This window comes from Aplidium turbinatum, chromosome 18, assembly GCF_918807975.1.
Source record: "Aplidium turbinatum chromosome 18, kaAplTurb1.1, whole genome shotgun sequence".
Taxonomy (NCBI): Eukaryota; Metazoa; Chordata; class Ascidiacea; order Aplousobranchia; family Polyclinidae; genus Aplidium; species Aplidium turbinatum.
The window spans coordinates 20,674,181-20,689,331 of NC_137489.1; the positions used below are offsets into that span (position 1 = coordinate 20,674,181).

Sequence of the window (15,151 nt, forward strand, 5' to 3'; positions counted from 1 at the left end):
TTTATATAATCAAAAAGCATTGAACAAATTAAAATAAGGTGCCCCCTAAACAGCCGTGGGTTCCGGCCCGGGGATTCGGCCTTGATCAGGCCTGCACAACTCAAAACTGTACACAGGCTGCAACGAGTAATACTGACTTGCGCAGACCGCATGCTAACATTACAATTACGTTTGTATAATGCGACTGCTAAGTAAGAGATGTTGTCGAGATAGCCTGGGGAAAAACGAAGCCAACCAAAGGTACCAGTCAGAGCAGAGTACTGCAATATCTCATGGATGTTTTAAAATATATTGGCGATAAAGCGTTTCTCGATGATGACAAACATAACAAACAAACAAAATATCATCAGAAATGTTGAGAACCTTCACGTGGCGATCTCGTCCTTTGTAGGAAACTAATCTCAACACCACACTCCAGATCAGAAAGTATCGACAAAACGCATTGTGAAAGAACAGTACAACAAAGCGGATTGTTTTTGCCAATTAATTAATGAAAAGTAAAACAAAGCAAATATACAGTATACGCAGTGGCGTACGCAGGGGGGGGGGCATTGGGCCACGGCCTCCCCCCCCCCTAAAAATGGTTTAGTATTTAACGACGTAGATTAAGGCATTTAATATGTTTTGCATTGCTCTGTCAAAGCAATCACTGTAACAACGTTGTTTTATAGACTAAGCCAATACGAAATACATGGCCCAATCCACCTACCCCACCCCAGGTATGCCAATGTAACATAGTGTTCTGTAAACCCATTATAGTGATTGGTGAGAAAGAAATGGATAAAGTCTAAACTAAAACCATACTGGGATATCATGAAGACGTCTGGGATATCAATGACCAGTGGCGTAGCCAAGGGGAGGGGGGGTTACAAACCCACTTTGGCACGCGTGTGACGTTACGATATTGAGAATGATGCTTTCAGTCTCTTTATGCTTGGGAATGATGCTTTCAGTCTAAAAAAAACTTGCCTAATTTTAAACAAAACTGCATTAAAAGAGCGAGTTTTGCCAATACCAAACATTCAAACATCTCAGCCAGGAATTAACAACAAGAAAACATAGAGACTTAGCTTTATTTCCGAAAAATGCCGAAGAAAACATGATCTTATCCTATTGCTATGCCACCTGACAGCACCATTTTACAGGAATATTCATATCCACATTTTTGTTGAAAATGCTCTCAGAATGCACCAACCTGGCTACGCTACTCTCAATGGCCCACCCCTTCAGAAAATCCTGCGTACGCCACTGAATATACGTAAGTAAAATTGAACCAATAAAACCAAATCGTTTGCTGATAAAATCGGACAGTTTATGAAAAGTAAATTTGATGTGGACGTTTTTCCTATTTATAAAACATTTGAAATAAATTCGTATTTTCAACTAAAGTCCCAGACGTCTTCGTTTCTCTGCTCAAATGTCGTCTACAGTTTTACATGTTCGTGTGACTCGGCATTGACGTACATCGGTATGTCCACCAGACATTTGACCATGAGAGCACGAGAGCATCTGAACTTTAGAGACTTAAAGTGCAACTGCACGATGACTTTGACCGCACTTTATCTGAAAGAGCATGTTTCAATCTATAAATACCAACTTTGCCCTTACTTTTTAAGGCTATATTTATCTCAATAAAAATTATCAAAACCATGGTTTTCCACGCGCTTGTATTTTTGGCCACGTTCCTGTAATGGCGGATTGCATTGTGCAACACGCGGGTTATGACGTCAGTTGGAGTCAGACAAAGCGACAGTCGCTTTTGCAAGTCCTTCAGTTGTATTTGTTCTAGAGACCTAGAGAAAGGAGGTTTTCTTTTCGCTGCTTCGATCTTGTTGCACGTGCTTTTTATATGAAGGCAGGTAGTAGCCTATAAGCTCTTTGCAATTTCGAGTTTGAAAAAAATAAGCCAGGTCTGTTGATTTAGCCATTAAAATTATTGGTTAAGGGACAGATCAAAGCTGTCATAGGCCCATGCGAGGTAAGGTAAGGTACGTCTTAACCAATGTTATGTGACATTCGAACCACGAAATCGAGCAGTGTGTAAGCTGTAAGGGTACTTAACGGCATGGCGGAAAGTACCTCTTGCATCACTGTGTTGGACGACTTTCGTGCAATGGTCAATCCAGCAGTCCTACAAGCCTTCTTCAGGGTTGATAGGAAGAATTGGGAAGAAGATGGCAAGCCCAGAAGACGCGATGGAAAGTTGTCAAATGAGTGAGTTTACTTGAGCTTGTTTACTGTTCCAACAGCCTTTCAAGAAGTGGTTGCTTAATTGTTCCATTCATATTTAAACGAAGCTGTTATATCTTTCAGGCAATTCAGGCTGGTCGCTTATGGGCACGTGCTGAGTGGCTGTTGGATGGAGAAGTTCTGGGCAAGTCGAACAGAGTCGTGCTGCCATCCTGCATTGTCTCTTTCATCCGCAGAAATTACCCCAGCGACGATGGAGTTTATGCTGGGTTCCGAAGACCAGTGTTACCATTTTAGTCTTTATAAAACCAAATCTGGTTTATTTGCAACCGTTTGGTTTATTTTTTTTGGTTTGGTTTGTTTTCGATTTGTGTGTCGTAATGCGATTTGTCATCAGTATTGTATGTTGGTTTATTTTTTAGTTTAGCCTATTTCTGCTTCAATTTGGTTTATTCTGGTCTTTTTTAGCTTCATCTACATTATTTAAAAAAAAACCTAGATGTCAACACTGCTTTCGATAAATGATAAATGTTTTCGATATAACCAAGTTTGGCTGCTGTAATCTACGAAACTAGCCTTCAGCGATGGGCTTTGCAAACCACTCCTGGCACACAGGCATGAACAACTAAATTTGTAGCCTATAGGCTAATGCTGGCTGAAAGATGCGTCTTCATTATGCATGCCTTATAAATTTGCGCATTCCCTAGCAACCAAGCCTATCTCGGCTAGTTTGGTCTCCACTAAGCTCGACTCCAACTGACGTCATATTACTAGGTGGCGTTGACGAGTTTGTCACTTCCAGGTAGCGTGAGAGAGAAGCGCTAGAGAGCGTAGGAAAAAGGTCGGTTTCTCGGCTGTGGGCCTCAATTGTAAGGAAGTGAGTTTTTCAACAGGTACCGGATGTCTTGGCAATGGATTCTAGCCAATGTTAATTCGATCGTGCAGTTGCACTTTAAAGAAAAGTGGCATCAAAGACCATATCATAGATTGTTCTTTTTGCACAGATCGAAAATTCTCTACTGACTCATTTAAAATTTTATGCAAAGGCAAATTCCAATTTACACAAAAATTCAGGAAGCGCTAATAATCAAACGCTACAACCCAAATTTAAACAAACAATTATTTGCGGGAGGCAACTCCATTCTCCTCAACATTTATTAGTTGTATCATGTAACCGTGATGCAAATTCTTTTGTAATTTAGTCATGCAGTTGCCTTTTCCTAATGTAAGTTGTTTTTCGTCTGTCTGTATGTTTTCCACACTATTGCTTTTAATCGTTGTGTGTTTCTTGATGCTTATAGTTCAATTGTTGTTAAAAAATCGATAGCCACAGGACAGCCTACATTGCATTTTTCAGAAAATCGAAGTTTAGGCTATGTCATGTTCGGGCGCTGTCGTCCACGTTCTCATTGATGGTTTTGTTTACGCCACTGTGGTGCTGATGTAAGCGACCGAAAAGTTGGGAAGGTTTTCATATGTTTTTGCTTTATTCACATAAGCATGTCCCCTCACTTGTGAGGGCGGTAGATATCCATTCTCGTTTCGAGCAGAACGTGAGGCCGTCTCAAACGATGTTGATTGATACGCTTCAGTGGGCACGTCTTTGATAGACTCATTGTCTCCAGATGGGTAAAACACATCATCTCTGCAAAACAGACCTTCAGCACTTTTCAAAAATAATATTTTTTGTTCAACAAAACAGACCGATCCCAGATTGCGACCATTCACTTACTTTTTAACATTTTCTTTTTTCTAACCATAAAAATGTAATGTTTGCAAATCATAAATACGTTACAAGAACAAAGCATTGGACAAATTTTTTTCACAACTTTAGAATTTAAAAGTCACAAGTTTTTTTTTAATAAACAATCTATTCTTTTATTCGTTGTGTAACCAATATTATCAAACTAAATGGTTTTCCATCTGTTCCAGACGGTTGTTCGCCTGGTCAAACGTCATATAAAAACCGTTCAAGTCTACTGAATATTACGTCATGGAAATTCCTAAAACATGAGCCAAAATTGCGCCATCGTTCGTAAGACTGTGTCAAACCGGTTTAAACCTGTTTCAGTTTGAAACCTGTTTGGACATGAAATGTTGCGTCGCGCTACTGCAGGCGTGCCTTTGAGTTATCACAAATTTTTCTGATTCATTCTCGAAGTTGTTTGTTGGAAGTCGGTCGCACATTTAACTGGTTTATTTGGTGCTTGCTAGCTGGACAAATTCTCTGTCTTTTATCCAAGTAATCTGTATCGTAGTGACAGTTTTAGAGGTGTACGGCTTTGCATCTCGATTTCGATAGCCGCGGGCTAATTTTACAGGAATACACTTTAAAAATAGACGTTTCGAGGAGTGTTTCTTTTTCGGTCACTACATGCAGACAAACGGATCCGGGAACTTTATGTTACAATTTTCCCACGAAGAGATTATGGTTTACCGCTGTGACCACCATCCAACTTCAATTATTTAACTTATTTTTGCCATTCAAACTTGGTAAGAATTAAATGAGATGGCGTCATTCCTTGTGATGTCACACTAGCACCAAGTCAAAGCTTGTTGCAAAACAATATAAGATCCGTTTCTGTAACAGAACTTTTAAAAATCGTCCCTCGTCTCTGATAAACAGCTTAGATTAGCTGACAACGTGATCAAACTATAACACCACAATCAAGTAGCTTCTCAGAGATGTCTATGTTTTTAGACTTTTGTCACGAAATGTAAATAGTTAAAGTAATAAAGTTTCGGAAAGTCTGAACAAAAAAAAAGTGATATGAGAGATTGAGGATTTCGAATTTGAGAAGAATTGAAGGATTAAGATTTGGCAGATTGAAAGAGTTTTGAGTTTTGCAATAGGATTTTTACTATGGCAAATAACCAAACAACATTGCAAACATCTATCAGTCTTCGAAAATGCCAATACTTTATGTTCAAATTCCTCAAAAATTCCAAGCCCATGTTGTTTGCAGAACTTTCTGGGCACAGAAAGTTCTGCATTCTCAAAAGAAACTCCTGGTGTGTTTTGAACATTCAATTGTTAGCAATGAAATTTGTAGTAAACGTGGGTATGCCTGGATCGAAGGCCATCTGGTGCTAGCATTTCTTCTTGAATTCTTTGCCCGGCCCCTACATTTCAAGTCGCTTGAAGTCTCAATTATGTCACCATCAAGCATGGTTTAAATAGGGTTAAAGTTAGTACTTCTCAGACGAATTACTACTAAATTAGAGTAACTACATTTTTTGTATTTTGCGCTTAGGATACTAGGATTCCTAAAAACCTGTTAGCCATTCATTTCTAAAACGCTGCAGAAACATTTTAAATATCTTTACAGTTTGCCTTCGAGTTTGACATTTGGAGCAATTTTTATAATTAAACGCAGCTTAGACGTAATGGTTCAAATTTGTTTGGTCAAATAGATGGTGATGACACAGTCGAATCATAATTGTATACGTCGTGTAATTGGACTTTCTAGTCTGACTATTAAAATGCCAGAATTTCGATATAAATCCCCACGACCTCAGGATTAGCCTACACCATATAGTTGTGCAAGCGCCTCGTGTGAATTTAAGATGTAAACCAATTGTTATGAGTCAATTGTGCTTACTGACTAAGCTGTCCATCTTGGTCCGCCAACACGTGTTCCATAGATCCTGAAAAAAGAATCAAAACAAACAATTGAAAAACAAACAAAAAATTTTTAAGATGTGATGTTATTTTCATAACATTTCTCGAAAACAACGCATATTTAACAGAAGAATTGCACACAATAGTCCAAAAGATATTACTCAAGAAGAAGTTTTAGTTTATAATCAACAATAGTGGTAGTTTATCGGAAGCATGGTGGGTATGAAACCACACCGCTGTCTGCCAAAAGCAAGCAAATCGTTCGAGATTGCACTGGCCGTGAAATCTCACCACCCCAGTAAAAGTCGCATTTTGATTTTGTTTTTTTATCTCTAAAAATATCATGTTTCACTTCCTGCAGCTTAAAGATTAAACTGCTCTCATCTTACTAAACGAAAGTTTGTACAACAAGCAAATGGCGTGAAATGAATGAACGTCATGGCACTAATGGAAACAGACTCGGACAAGTGGATAATTTTAGTTGGTTAATTCGATGAGTTAAAGCGAAATGTTGGCAGGCTAATCCTTATCTAATTTGGTAAAAACATGTTTAATCTTACTCATGACACTGCAATTGTAGTTTTAATTTATTTCCTGGTTTTGCTGTAAAATCAAGTTTGTTCAACATTATTTTCAATACAGCCTTTTGATCAATGAGTCTACTACAAAGTTACCATCACCTAAAACCAGCAGTGTTGTACGTTGATGGCGTCAACTTTTTGTTGACGCTGAGGCTAGCGCCGTCAGTTTATTTTTTAGTTGACGGAAGTGATAGCGCCGTCAACTATATTTTACATATCAGAATATACAGAGTAAAATTTCAGCAAGTCAACTTAAAGTGCCTCTGACAGGTAAATAAATTCGCTAAATTTACCTAAGATACCAAAAAGATGACACCAACAAACTTCCCTGACCAGCAAATCGTAAAAAATATCAACAAGTTACACGCTTGCAAACTTTCGTTGACATCGGCGAATCTGGCACTCATTCAATTGCGAAAATAAAAACGGCAACACCGCTGTGACGTCACAGTAAGCGGGAAGGATGCATTCTTTCTCTGTGATGACTTGGTAAAGTATGGTACGGCTACTGCAAAACGTGAATGTGTGGGGCTCTGTTGGTCTAAAGCATGTGCAAATTAAGAATTACCGAAATGAAAAAGTGAACTTATTATTACTATCAGGTTTCGATCAAATAGGTTGAGTTTACTTTTATCAAACAGCATCTCAATTCAATTGAAATTGCAGTTTCATAGGGCTACAATTTTCATACTTTTTTATTTGTCCTAATCTGGCTATAGCCATTTGCAGTGTAACAACAGTATCTCACAAACAGTACCTTTAATTTATGGTTGAGGCAATGCCTACAAATTGCTGTTTATGTGACATTGTCAGTGACAAAGACCGTGTGCTTTCTTTTCCCACTTTCCCACAAAACAAGGTAGTGAGAAGAAAATGGTCAAAGTTTTCTTCAAGTGTTCGAAAGTGGGATGGGCCATACAAAACTAGTCGTATATGTTCACTTCACTGAAGATGATTTTGTTAATACCACTCAAGTAAAAATGCCTACAGGCATGTGTTGGAGTGTATAGCCTACTACAAGGTGATGCTCTCGGAAGCAACAATCGGATTGTGATGCCGTCATGCATTGTTTGGCGAATCCAGGGATATCTACAACTACGGGATTGCTAATTCACGTTTAATGACTCAGCAATTTTGTCATAAGCGGGCCGACGGTATTTTTGAACTTTGAAGTGTTTCCACAATTCCTTTGCAAGTTTGCAGTGTGCTGACCAGAGAATTCATAACTCTGTGCTTATTAGATTGTCACTGCAGAATTAGTTTTGTTTCTTGGTTATGATTTAAGTAAAGGGAGTAAATGTAAAGCTTTGTAGTGGTTCTTTGCTTAGATTGGCTGGCTACTAAAATGGTGTGCTAGGCTAGGGGTTCAGCAGAAGCAATATATGCAAGTTAGGATATAAACTTTCCTGCTAACTAGTCAAAAATTTTAAAAACTTGAGTTTAGGCTATTTATAACTATATAGAAACATCTATTTTTGTAATCTGACAATTCAAATAGACTTTCCCCCTTGTCTTTTATGCGGCATTAAATGCCATTAACTTTTTGTATGGTACTGTAGCCTACTACTACAACAATCCTATGCCTGCCCTGCATGTACTAATCGTAGGCTACTCTGCAAAGTTGATGGCAGGTTGCATCAGTACATGCTCACACTATGGGGTTATTAGGCTTACCAGTACCAACATTGTTGCTGATTCTCACCAGCTACGGTACGTTGATAATCAAGTGGCTAGGCAAGTTTCACTGAAGGTGCTGACCTGATCACAAGTTTGATTCATGGCAGTAGGTATCACTTGTTTTTATGAATGAGCAGACAGGAAAGGCCAGTTCAGCTTCTGGAGTAGGCCTGGTTAAACTAGACTTCAAGAATTTTGTGTGGCAGTCACCAGTAAAGTGAAACTGTCACTTTACTAAAATTACCGGTAGCCAGTAAAAATATTTCATGACAGCCTACCTTAAAAATATTTACACTGCTTGTACCATTATCGATCCATGTATATTGCTTTCAGCTAAATTGCAGTGTTAAGTTTCTATCTGTATTTAATGTAAACTGAAAGATGGTGTATAAATGTTGTGTACCAGGTTGTAAAACTGGTTATAAAACGAATGACAGTAAAGAGAAAATTGCTTTATATAGGTTTCCTAAAGAACATGAGCTAAAACAAAAATGGATAAAAGTAATTCCGAGGAAAGATTGGATTGTCACAGAGTCATCCAGAGTATGTTCCCTGCATTTTCATGAGAATGACTTTGTAACGGATTCTTGTGATACAAGAATTGATCGAATGGAAGTACGGGGTTCAAGTACATTGCAAAGAAAGCGATTAAAATCTGTTGCAGTTCCTCGTGTTTTTTTGGCTTTACCCCAGTATCTGACAACGGCAAGTTCTGTGCCTCGCAAAACTGCATCATCTGCATCTGCCAGGTTGAAAAAAGAAAATTCTGTCATTGAACAACAAAATCAAAATCTGTTCCAACAAGAGGTGATCAAAAATTTTGCTTCATTTAAGACAAATATTCAGAATGAAGTATTACCAAGTGGTTATGTCGTTATTTTCAAAGAATCAAATATCCAGTTTCATTATATTGCCATTTCTGAAGACTTCACATTTGCACCCAAACTTCTATCCTCTGTTGTTGTTACTGATGCTTTGGAAGTTCAAGCATATGTGTGTTCTGCAGTCCTGCCTCGCATAGTTTATAAACATCTCTTCGCTTCTCAATGTTTAACAACCATTTCTGAGCTTACAAATTTACTGGCATTATGTAAATCACTATGCAGCAAGTCATTTGATAGTATAAGTCATACTCAGTTGTTGGAGTTAGCTGCATCATGTCTAGAGCAATGTGCATCCATAGATTTGACCATTTGCAATGAAAACACATGTGTGCCTTTATTAAAATTTATTGTAGAACAAATATCTTTACTCCAAGTACCAAAAAATGCTCGTCGCTATTCCACCAATACTATCACTACTGCATTTTTATGGCAACTGACCAGTTCATCCCTTTATAAAAAACTACGAAATTTTTTTGTATTGCCTTGTCGAAGCCGTCTTCGTCAGCTTTCTACTGGAATGACTGTTGACTTTGCAAAACTGGATTTGGAATATTTAAGATTACGAACATCTGAATTATCTCAACGGGAACGAATTGTCGTTTTAATGATGGACGAAGTGTATACTGCTCAGCGTGTTGAATATACTAGTGGCTCTTTCATTGGTTTAACTGAAGAAGGTCAGCCTGCAAAAACTGTATTGACATTTATGGTCCAATCAATAAGTGGAAAGTACAAAGATGTTGTTTGTCTCATTCCTGTAGAAAAACTTGACACTAATTTGTTGAAGAGTTGGTTTGAACGTGTGATGCTTGCACTCAATGATATCTTTTTTGTAGTTGCTGTATCTGCAGACAATCATGTCTGTAACAGGTAAGATAACATTTTTCTAATTACATCATAGTACCGGTAGTTTGTTTGGGTACTTACTGCGTAAGCTGTTCATATATATAATTGTTTAAATAAAATATTTTATTATGCTTTCATTCTCATATGCTCGATAGTCTCTTAGATCTCAATGAAATAAAAACTCAAACTTTTGCCTGTTGCATTTGCAACTTTTTATAAACATTGTTTAAAAACAAAGTGACATCTATTGCTGTATATACCATTTTCACCACTTTAAGCTGTACTTTTTGTTTTATAGGAAATTGTTTGTTGATCTGTGTGGTGGAAAGCTTTCGCACAGCATAGAGCATCCATTGAGAAAAGAGGAAAAACTGTTTTTATTTTTTGATTTTACTCATAACCTGAAGAATATTTACAACAATTTTGTAAAAAGGAAAAGGATGCATCTCCCTTGTACTGGCCATGAGCACCTGCTTGGTCAGTCATGTATTGCAGAATTTCATCATTTGTCTCGCCTGTATGCTATGGAAGAAGACAAGGCATTAAAGGTTGCTCACAAACTGAAGAAATCCTCATTAAATCCAAGCAGCATTTCACGGACATCTCCACTACATGCTCTCAGTAGGTGTTTGGTTAGTGTTCTTATAAATGCATTATTGTACAAATGTACAACTTAGTAGAAAATGCATTCAATGTAACTTCTTCAAAAACTTGAAGAACATGTAATCAAGTGCAAATTGTATAATAGTGTTCACCAGATATAGCATTTTAAGATCCTGAGACGAATTGGTAATTTTAAACGTTGATTGGTTAAAATATTTTTTCTTTTTTCCAAATGTAGTTCTTGCAATTTCTATCCGTCTCAAAATTCCATGGTCACACCTCCCATCTTCAGTTATTAAATGTCCAAGATAGGAAAAAGATTTTACTTTTTGTATAATTTCATTGTCAATTATAATTTGGAGTACTGGAGTGTCTGATGATTTTGAGATTATTATTGATTTGGTCTTTTTAGCGTTAATTTTCATATTAAATTCTTTACCAATTGGCAATTGAGTTAACATTGTCCACTATTTCTTGAAGATCTTCTTGTGATTCAGCCAACAGAACAGTATCATCAGCATAGCGTAAATTTGTTATGTTCAAGCTATAGCTATATAGCTGGTAATAAATTTTATGTATTTATGTGCAAGGTGTGTGTTTGTGTTCATGCCAATGCTTTACTAGTATTTTTGTGTGACTATTGACTAGTTATTTTTTGGCATGCAGGTGTTTTCAATGAATCAACTGTTCGTGGCTTGGATCATTACAGCACAGCTTGTTCAGCATTTTCAGAAACTGCTCGATATATCAATTTTGTCACCAACATTTGGAAAGTAATGTCTGTTAAAACTTGTTTTAAAGGTATGTACAGTCTATGGAGGTCAAAGAAACAAGCACTATAGTGCAGATAAGCTGAGCCTATGTATAACCCTATAAAATTTTGGTACTTTGTTTAGGAGAGAAGAAAAGAGATCCTATGTTCATTCCATTAAGCATCAGCCATGAGACAAATTATGTTGGGTTGCTTTTTTTGAAAGAAGCAACAAAAATTTTTGAAGAATGGCGTGTTTGTGGAACGGCTGGGCTTTCCAACGAGACATTCACAGCTTGCATTCAGTCCATGGGAGCAGTAGTTGAACTTGCCACCTACCTTCAAACCAATCATGGTTTTGATTATCTGCTTTCAGGCAAGGTTATGTCGGATCCTATTGAAGGCCGCTTTGGCTGGTATAGGCAGGTCAGTTTATATTATTCTGTACTAGTATTATTAGAGATCACTGTATGGTTTGCTAAGGATTCGCTGGTGTTGCTTTTAGTGCGTTACATATATTGAGTTTCATTTTTTGTATACAGGTCAATGGCGGCAATTTCTTTATTTCCGTCAAGCAGCTGCTTTTGGCTGAAAAGAAAATACGTTGCTTAAGTTTGCTACAGCAGCAAACTCTGTTGGCAGCCTCAAGAATTTCTGACATTTTTTCTAATGATGACGATGGTAGTGAAGTTAATGAAGAGCAGGTTTGGCTTGCAGACTTTTTTCTTGGTATTGTATTAGAGGATATGTCAGAATCGGATGCTGCTATTGCCTACTATGTCAGCGGATACATTGCACGCAGCATTGTACGCCGCACGAAGTGCTGTGCTTGCAAGGAGTTGCTAATAAAGGGAGATGATGAGCCTGATTTGAAGAGCTCCATCCCAAATGAGCATAAGCATCTGTTTGAAATGGCTAACCGAGGAGGTTTATGTGAACCGTCTGAATTTTGCTTTGGGACAACTGTACTGGCTGCTCAGTGTTATCAGGCCATCATTAATGATCCTTCTATGATGAGAAAGTTTTTATCTTTAAACAGTCATCAGCGTGCCTTTGTTGATGCAATCAAAAAGATGCTTTGCTCATCAAAGATTCTTGTTAGTTTACTAAATACAAAATGTTCTACTGGGCATTGTAATTTTGACTTAATTGTGCAATGTGCTTTTAATTGTTTTTCAAAAAATCAGCTTAAACGTTTTAACAGTCAACCAACTGTTGATACACCACAACCTAAACTGCTTCGAAAAATCAGAAAACTAACATCAAAAGCTTCTAGTAGCAGCTAATTTTAAGTTGTAGGAAATATGCTTACATATCTTCACATGTCATTTGTATTGAACTTGTATTTTTCATTTTTTTCACACTATATGTATTATGCGTATGATTGTCACCAGACTTCTATCCAGTATTATTTGTGCATAATGTTATAATTCATTGCGATTAAAGGTGGGAAGTACTTTTCCGATACCGCTACTGGTACCAACAATACATTTTGAGCCAAGTATGGAGTACTGAAGTACTTTTCAAAGCTGATTTCAGTCGATGCCGGTACTTTTTCGGCTCTTGCTTAGCTAGCATTATATCCACATTAGCGAGAATGCTTTCAGGTGTTTGGCTCATGAAAGTTGGAATTTACGCAATATTATCACACCTTTCAGGCTCCTCGGTTATCAGTAGTCTGCAGACGAGCTAGTCACTGTCAACGCTTATTTTGGCACTAATGTCTGTGTGTGCTTGGTTATTATACGTCTTTACTGTATTCGCTATTCCAACCACGCCACTGCTCTATTGTGTTTTAGGGTAGTATTTTTATGCTTTATTTTGTGTAACTAAAAGAAAACTATCTGTTTTATTGCTTCATATCTACTGCACACGTTTTAATTTGAATTTATGACTCCTGTTACGATGCATACCCATTTTGTTTTCTCTTATTGCTTACCGTATTCATAATTAACGTTTGTGGTAGAGCTTTCTTTAGCCTGATGGCTACATGCCGACGCAAGTTGAATATTCCATAAATATACGGTTAGTTACATGGTACACTTTTGTACTTGTACATAGATGACTGAGTGCAGTGGCGTTGCCAAAGGGGGTTTAGGGGGTTACAACCCCCCCTTTGGCACGCGTGTGACGTCACAAGAGCGAGTTTTGCCAATACCAAACATTCAAATATCTCAGCCAGGAATTAACAAGGAAAAAACATAGAGACTTAGCTTTATTACCGAAAAATGCCCAAGAAAACATGATCTTATCCTTTTGCTATGCCACTGGACAGCACCATTTTACAGGAATATTTATACCAACATTTTTGTTGAAAATGCTCTCAGAACGCACCAAATTCAAAGTAATTTTTCAAAATTTTCTGGGGGAGTTCCCCCAGACCCCCCGCCGCTGGGTGTCGCCTTTCGCGAAGACAACGTCGGGCTTCGCCCGCCGGCCGTCAACCCCCCCCCCCTTTCAAAATTCCTGGCTACGCCACTGACTGAGTGCCTCCTGATTGCATCGTATCTTCACAATGTGGTGATTTTGACGTCGGCCCGCTCCTGTCATAGATATTTTCTAGTTAGCAATCCCGTAGTTGTAGATATCCCTGGGCGAATCCGAAATAATTTTCCAGATCCAGATGGCCGTTACACAGGATTTCAATGGCCAACTGAAGGCACATTATGAGAGAAAGAGAGAACTTTTATTTATTTTTGAATAGTGATGATGAATTAAATATGATTGATGAATTAAATATGAATGATGATTCGTACGATTTCTTCATTTTTCACTTCAAGTATATTTCAGGTTTTGTAGGAACGTATCCAGTACAGTTTTATTAAACTGCAAAAAACAGTAAATCTTCGAAAAAAGCAACCGCTTGTACCAACTCCGACCAAACTGTGATCTACCAATTACATCTAGGAAGCGTTTGTTTCATCCGTTGCTAACGACGTCCACTTAGGATGACGTAATACCACCAAAGTCGTCCCAGAGCAGTGAAATATGGAGTTTCGCCTGTGGTGGCGCTGCGGAGCAGACGTTTGATTAAATTACGCCCTAACCAGTCGAGTTACGAGGTTAAGATTAAAAAGTTCGCTAAGTGTAATTCTGCGCTAAGAAATGCTTTAAAAAGTTATTATACTTGGATCCAACCTGTCAGGGGCACTTTAAAGTACAGGACTCAGCAATCAATGAAAGGCAAATGAGATGAGCTATCAAAGGTGTTGTCGTACCATAAGTTAGTCATACAGCCTAAATGTTGTCTAAAACAGGGCTTCCCAAACTGGGGATCGCGACCCCCCAAGGGGTCGCAGATAGTATACCAATTTGCACAAGGTACTACATTTTAACACTTCTGTGCGAGATGCTGTAACAGTTATTAACTTTATTAAGAGTCTCGCACTCAATAGGCTACCCGTATTTTTGAAAATTTAAGAGGTGAAATGGAATCGGAGTTAAAAACTCTTTTACTGCATCGTGAAGTGAGATGGCTTTCAAAAGTCAAAGTTTTAAAATGGCTAGCCAATTAACGTTGAAAACAGAAATTGTAATTTTTCCAACAGAATAAAGTTCAGCCTTGGTCCACCATTTGCGCAATGACAGCTAGCTTTTGGAATTATGCAAAATGTCAGATTTCCTTGAAAAACTAAACGAATTTAATTTTTCCCTCCTAAGAGATGACATCCATATTTTGCATTGAAATCTACAATTGATGCGTTCATCAAAAAATTGAACACCTGGATGGCTGGAAACCAAAATTTCAAAATAATTTATTTGAAATGTTCTCACTTCGCCTACCGTTCCAACCTAAACAACATTCAAACCGCCTTGAGACCTGCATTAACAAACACTGAGCCACGGTTGGACTTGCTTTGTTGCAGAAAGCAGTCACACCCATCAGGCCATCACACTGATTAAATGTGTTTGCTTTTTTGTTTTGTTTCCAGTAAGCTGCCAATAGGCTTCGTTGTTATGGTCAGAAATAAACAAAAACAAACTGAACTGAGAATGG

At 37.9% G+C, this 15,151-nt stretch overlaps 1 protein-coding gene across 1 annotated transcript in view; it reads right to left on the minus strand.

The window, feature by feature from the left end:
• Nucleotides 1-270: 270 nt before the first annotated feature.
• The window catches only part of LOC145787278 (uncharacterized), a 47,288-nt gene continuing 32,407 nt past the window's right edge, over nucleotides 271-15,151 (minus strand). The window contains exons 10-11 of the mRNA XM_082598989.1: nucleotides 5,793-5,838; nucleotides 271-3,835 (exon numbers count right to left, since the gene is read on the minus strand). Coding sequence (XP_082455115.1) covers nucleotides 3,613-3,835; nucleotides 5,793-5,838 — 269 coding nt within the window. The 3' untranslated portion in view covers nucleotides 271-3,612. The remainder of the gene's footprint in view (nucleotides 3,836-5,792; nucleotides 5,839-15,151) is intronic.